The 6,584-nt window shown below is 40.8% G+C and overlaps 1 protein-coding gene across 1 annotated transcript; it reads left to right on the forward strand.

Annotated features, from left to right (window-relative positions):
- Positions 1 to 3,078: 3,078 nt before the first annotated feature.
- LOC139707966 (muscarinic acetylcholine receptor M2-like) lies at positions 3,079 to 5,396 on the forward strand. Its single transcript, XM_071619958.1, has 2 exons — positions 3,079 to 3,954; positions 5,088 to 5,396. Exons 1-2 carry the CDS (start codon positions 3,079 to 3,081, stop codon positions 5,394 to 5,396), a joined length of 1,185 nt encoding a protein of 394 aa, XP_071476059.1.
- The last annotated feature ends 1,188 nt before the right edge of the window (positions 5,397 to 6,584 follow it).

The following is a 6,584-nucleotide window of genomic DNA, read 5'->3' on the forward strand; positions in this document are numbered from 1 at the left end:
TTTGTGATTAATTTCTACAAGACAAAATACTATGCCTATACCTTCCTAACTGTAACCTGTGATTTTATTATAATGAAATTTAAGTGGAAATGTGTCAAAATTTTCGGGAAATATGGCACATGAACATATCTATCCCATTATACCTCAATATCTTATTCAGTCTCTTGCGCATCCTGTTTTCCTATCTACCAGTGTCATACCATTTGATACATTATCTGAATACTAAAACTGTTCTATATAAAATTTATTTCAGTATTTCAATTGCAGCGTAAAAACAAGTGAAAAAAATTGATATCGACTGGCGCCAAACCTGCAATAAAGCTGTCTTGTTGGGAAAATGCTTTGTGACTAGGGTCGATGGGCTTCATTACCCTCCATGCGTCAATATTACCATCAAAGTGTGAACAGCTAAAAAGAAGAATATATATACTTTCACGATATAATAAAATGCCAACCGCTCTCCGGCGCCCTTTTGAAACTAAAATCTTGAACGCTTACTGTCAAACACATCGAAAAGGAAACCCCATTAATGCTATACTGTGTCAATTGTTAAAAAGTAGAACTCGGAGGTCATCAATATATCTGGATGACGTCCTCACAATGACCAACGATGAGACTGGACCACCAAAACAATGCTTTCACAAATATGACGCGTTTATTGATTCTGCTTTCACCAAAAAGTAGGCAGAGTCTTAACAGAATAATACTTGAAGATAAATTTCTTTCAAAGCTAGTTTGGGATTCTCCTCTTTCTTATACTGTGATGTCTTAGCCACTGAATGCATTGAAACCTCTTGAGGCATGCATAATCTATTTTATCAGAGTGCTTGACTTTACGGATTCTTCTTCTTCTCGTATGACATTATGCGCTTTTAAAGTAGCAAATCCAGGTTGCCAGGCCAGGCTAGGGTGTCATCTGTTGTGTTTTTAATTTGTGTTTTTGTGTATTTGTGTGTGTCTGTGTGTGTGTGGCTGTGTGTGTGTCTCTGTGTTTGCCCTGCTAATTGTTGTGCGTATCCTATACAAACTAACACCCAGTGCTTCCTTGGAAGGTAAAATCCAGGTGGTTTTGACGTGGGATCCTTGATGAGTTCTTGGTTGGGAAATTCAGATCCTTCCCACAGATTCGGCCATTCTTTGTTTAAGTTGAATTTGCTTACTTCAAGGGACTTCACTGACTGCCAGAAGGGTTTACGAGATGTAAGTCGCATCTTTGGAAGGCTGTCCAAGTCCACATGGATGGGAAGGTCAGGCTTGGACTTAAAGAGTATTAGGCTCAGCCTTACGGCTCATCTACTGGCGTCGTAGGGAAGGGGCCTAGAGCTATGTGTCGGCATCCACTGGGTAGGTGTTGACTTGAGGATGCCAGAGACTATTCTCATTGCAGAGTTGAGGATCGTATCGACCTGCTTGGTGTGACAGGCTCTCAGCCCAGACTGGTGAACAGTACTCAGCAACTGAGTAGACAAGTGCAAGGCATGCATTCGGACAGTATGCGCATCAGAGGCCCAGCTGTTCCCTGCAGCTTTGCGGAATATGATGATGTTAGACCTGGCCTTGAGCTTGCCGGCAACCCTCTTCAAATGCTCTCTATAGGTCAGACTGTGGTCCATCGTTTACAGATGAAATGAAAATCTTTATAAAGTTTGGATTTCTTCAATAGTTTAGCAAAATGTGCATCATGGAGATCTGTGATAGTTGTATAGAGAGGAATAAACATGACTGTGATAATATTTGTGCACCGCACTTCTGCTCATATTATGAAAGAGAATCAGATGCTGATAAATGTAATTAATTGATAGATTAATCAGGGCTCGACACTAACGGTGGCCCGGTGGCCCGGGGCCACCAAAAATGAAAGTCGGGCCACCAAATTTCAAAAAAGGGCAAACTTGGTGGCCCGCCTCGGGCCACCAAGATTTTTTGAAAAGTATGTCAATAAATTCGTAACATTTTGCGCCGGAAATTAGCAGTTAAATTTGTTCAAAGGATGGATGAAAAGGACTGAATGAATGCCTGAGGGCGAGTGTTGCAAGTTTGTTGAAGTTTATTTACGAGTAGATTATGTCCAACTTCTAATTCTTACTATCATAAATCTTAAATATTTGACTCATTAAAAAAAAGGACTTTTAATGTTTTTTTTTTTTTTTTCGGGACACCAAATTTTTCTCTCGGGCCACCAAAAATTTGAAATTTAGGATTTTGGTGGCCCCATCGGGCCATCAAACAAAAAAGTTAATGTCGAGCCATGGATTAATAGTTACGGTGCAGAGAAATGTTTCCACGCGCTGTCACTCATGATTTCATATTTGCTTTCAAAGACCTATTCAATTAATTGAGTGTATAATTTATTGTCTTTAGCAGATGCAAGTTCACCTCATAAACAGGTATTGTGGTGTCAAAATATAGGGACACTCAAAGCATAATTCTGCTGCTAAGGTACTCGCAAATTAGTTAGTATCCAGTAATCAAATTTACTATCAACTGTAATATAAATCTCTCTGCAACATCCCCAAGCGAAACGTATCACCAAAATACTCCGCGCTACAATAGTATTAGGTCTTGGAAAGGTGAACGAAAAGAGTAAGTGCCACCGGTAATGTATATGGCTTTAAAATATGTCTTCAGTCACATGGTCTTCTCACAATCCATCAGCCAATAGACTGCGAGCTTTCTAGAAACTCCTCTTATGTACCTTAGTCAAGCCACTTTTGACTGTCCACATGACTCCATACTTCTAACACGCATAGCAGTGTCAATTAAATTCTTGAAGGCACTGTACCAATTTGATAAGCTTGATGACTCTTTTCATTCTTCTACCACATATAAAATGACATTTCGCAAACTCTAGGAAATCTTTTCTGCTCCGCTCTTATCAAGCGTAATGGTTCACCAAGGTCATCTTTCAGGGCAATCAGTATGATTACTCTTTAGCTGTTATAAATAAAATCTGACTTCGCATCTTCTCTTGCAGTCACTGAGGTAATGCTTCTTACGCAGGGGACGGACAGTCTCTCTCGGCCCTATCCCATTCTACACTTTACCTGTCAACACGTTCGTCTGTATTGATACGTCACTATGTCCACATCAACAGAGAAATCCTACCCGACAGCTTGGGTTGTAAATGAATTCGAAAATTACACTGAAAATGAAGTATATACAGAAGTGCCTGGAGTCACGTCGAATTCTTCAAGTATTCATAGCCTCCTTTGGCCCTCCCTCTTTACGGCTTGCATCATTGCAGCAAACTGTCTGACTCTTGTAGCTTTTGGTGTTGAAAAACGACTACGCACTTACAACAATTATTTCATCATCAACTTGTCCATTATCGATCTACTCGTTGGTTTGCACCTTATCCTTGCCGTTGTCCACACCCATGTCGGATACTATCCTCTGAACCAGGCACTTTGTAGGATTCTGAGTGGCATTGGCACGTCGATCATCAGTTCGTCTAATTTCGTCGTCTTGGTCATCTGCGCTGACCGACATCGTGCAACTTACGACCCCATCAACCATTTCATGACTCGCAGCAAACGTAAGGCTGTTTACCTCAACTCCCTCGCATGGCTGGGTGCGTTTGCCTTCTGGATGCTGTATGTCACGGCCTGGGAATTTATCGACGACTTCGACAACGGACCTCACTGCGTTCGCAAATATTCGAGAATTCCTGGCGCATCCATAGTCTATAGCCTTGTCGTCTTTTTTCTGCCGTTCGTTTTCATTTCCGTTCTTTATCTTCGTATACTTATAAAGATTCGGAAGACACTTGGTGGGAAGAGTGTCCAAAAGAAATTCAGTGCGATCGACGATCACAATGCGTCCCACAGCAACGATTTTCCAAATACTTCATCCACCGACATCGACGTAGAGTCGGTCGGAGAAAAACGCTTTGAAAGTAATCCGCCAAAGGAGACAATGGATCAAGGCAATTCGGTCACCGACAAGAAGCCAATTGTAAGTAATCATTAACATAATTCCTTTAATTTCTATCCATACCCGAGGTATAGAAATTAGGGTGTCTAACTTCACAGAGCAATGTGGCAAATTGTAAATTTCTGTCAAATTGCAAAGAAAACGCACATTTAAAAGCAGACATATTATCAATCTCAACTGGAAATACAATCAATTTCAGGCGATAGGGCTTTCGCCTCATTTTCCTTTTATTTGTACAAGAATACACGGCATATCTAATTTTCATCTTTATAGTTTGTATACCAATTCATCTCTTTCTTGTTATAAACCATAACCACGCTAGACTAATCTTAAAACACTAATTCTTTCATTCATTTCATTAAAGCGAATAAAGAAAAATTCAGTGAACGTATGTGCAAGTTAATGTAACACTTAGCTGATATCGTCTTTTCATTTCTGTTGCACACGTTTCTCTTGAAAACATGTCAATTGTTCTTATTTCAAATCTTGATAAAAGTATGAGGAATGTTTTAGCGTTCTCTTTGTTGTGTAATGATACTTTTTAACTTAATAATTGATTAGTTTATTATTTCATGAAAGTTTTCAAACAACAGTAATAACAAAGATCTGCATGTCTAGATTCAGTGTTTGTTTAAATCGATTTTCTTTACTCGAATTTCATCTGAAAATTTGACTTGTATTGGTTTCTTTGCTTTGTTTCTGTCTGGGTAATTTAGTATAATTATGCATACTCTTATATCCTGATATTAATGATAAGACTTTAATTTTATCATTATCTGCTATAGAGGTTGATTATACACACTTCCATAAATTATCACTTTCAAGAGGAATACCAAAAATGATTCATTCTGAACTAAATAACACAGAAAGTAAACAGAGTTGATTTCTGTTTTTAATTCAATCCACATCCCACATAAACTCAAAAGACATTATAGAATTCACGAGTAATGCTTCGTTTGGATCTTGTGAATCCCGACACAGTGTGTTCATTGTTGCTATAATTTTTGTGTTTACTTCTTATCAGGCATACATACATGTATGCGCAGTCAAGCTATACACAACTTTACAAATGGAATACAAGTGTAAATATTCGAAGGAGGTATTTTGTTAGGAAAGTGATTATTCTTAAAACTGCTTCCTATATCTTGTTGCAGCTGAAACGCGAGTCGGCAGCCGAGACGCGAAAGGCAACTCGGACTCTTCTTTTCATCGTGCTGTCCTTCGTGATCACCTGGTTACCTCAGAGCATCAACCTGCTGATCTATTCCATAGATCCCGTCCTCCTTGTGGCTGGCTTACCCCGCCCCGGCAGGCTCTTTTTCGGCTGGCTGACATACGGCAACAGCCTCCTGAACCCGATCTCCTACGCGGTGAGCCAGCCGCTGCTGAGGGACACTGTGAAGAACATGCTGCTCTGTCGCTGCAAGAAAATATCCTCTGTGAAGAAAACAGTCATTTCTTAGTTAAAAACGTTATTAACCATGTGCAGATAAAACAAAACAGCAGTTTTAGTGCTTTAAAACAGCTTTTAAAAATGTGAAATGTAAAAGTAAAAAAAGGTAAAATATTAAGTATTTTGAATGTATAAGAAATGTAAACAATCGTAATAACATTAACATTGTGTCTAGAATAAACCTTCTACAGTTATTGTTTATGGAAGAAATATTGATATCTCCTTACATTTTAGGCTTTATTACAAATGCTGTATGGTATAGGATGTTTCGTGATACTCGAACATTTTTAAACCACTGCTCCCAATGGTAAACATTACCTTTAACCTTATATCGAACGCAGCCGCACCACGGGGAGGTTCCAAAGGCCGCGTTACACCTTTCAGGGCAAGCTACGCGGGCTCGTTACTTGTCGGGATCTTCCAGCATACCGGACATTTTCTGAGGGCGGAAAAGGATTTTGGCGAGTTTTGCATGTGCCTGGATATGCTGGACGCGTTCTACTTAGGTTCTGTTTGCGGGTATTTTGTGCGACCTGCGTGCCAGGTGCGTGGGTCTGACAACTCAGTGAAGGAATTTCTCTGAAGGAATGGCAGTAGTCCCATACAATGTCATTATTTTGGCCGCATACGGGGACTGCGAAGCAACTGCGTGGGAGTTGCCTACGAGGTGCTGCCGCTAAGGGCCTCCTACTGGTGTTCTGCGTGTACCTCTGCGGACAAACCCCCGCGACTCACCAGGAACAAGTTTTGATAATGCTCAAAATTTGGCTGCAAGTAAATTGGATTTGCGTGCACACCTCCGGACAACTACGGCCAAGATATGCGTTAGGTACTGTCAGGTGCAGACGAACTGCTGGGAGGTCTGGGTATTGATAAAAACATTTCCCCGCAAGTCAAGCCGCAAGCCTTCCCCAGACACAGTGTGATAAGGCATTCAGCATGCTCAAAACTTGTTCCGGGTGAGTCGCGGGGTTTGCCCGCAGAGGACACCAGTAGGAGGCCCTTAGCGGCAGCACCTCGCAGGCAACTCCCACCCAGGTACTTCGCAGCTGTAACACAGGTACTTCGCAGTCCCCGTATGTCGCTCGTAGCTGAAAATAAATCGGTTCCAAAGCTCTCACGCAGGTCAGACGGGATACACACAAGTAGCAAGTAAATAGCATGCCTCTATCAGTAAGACTCAAGTACGGAACTCTCC

Source organism: Diadema antillarum, unplaced genomic scaffold, assembly GCF_040938485.1.
Source record: "Diadema antillarum isolate AM-2024a unplaced genomic scaffold, OU_Dant_1.0 scf00000036, whole genome shotgun sequence".
Lineage (NCBI taxonomy): Eukaryota > Metazoa > Echinodermata > Echinoidea > Diadematoida > Diadematidae > Diadema > Diadema antillarum.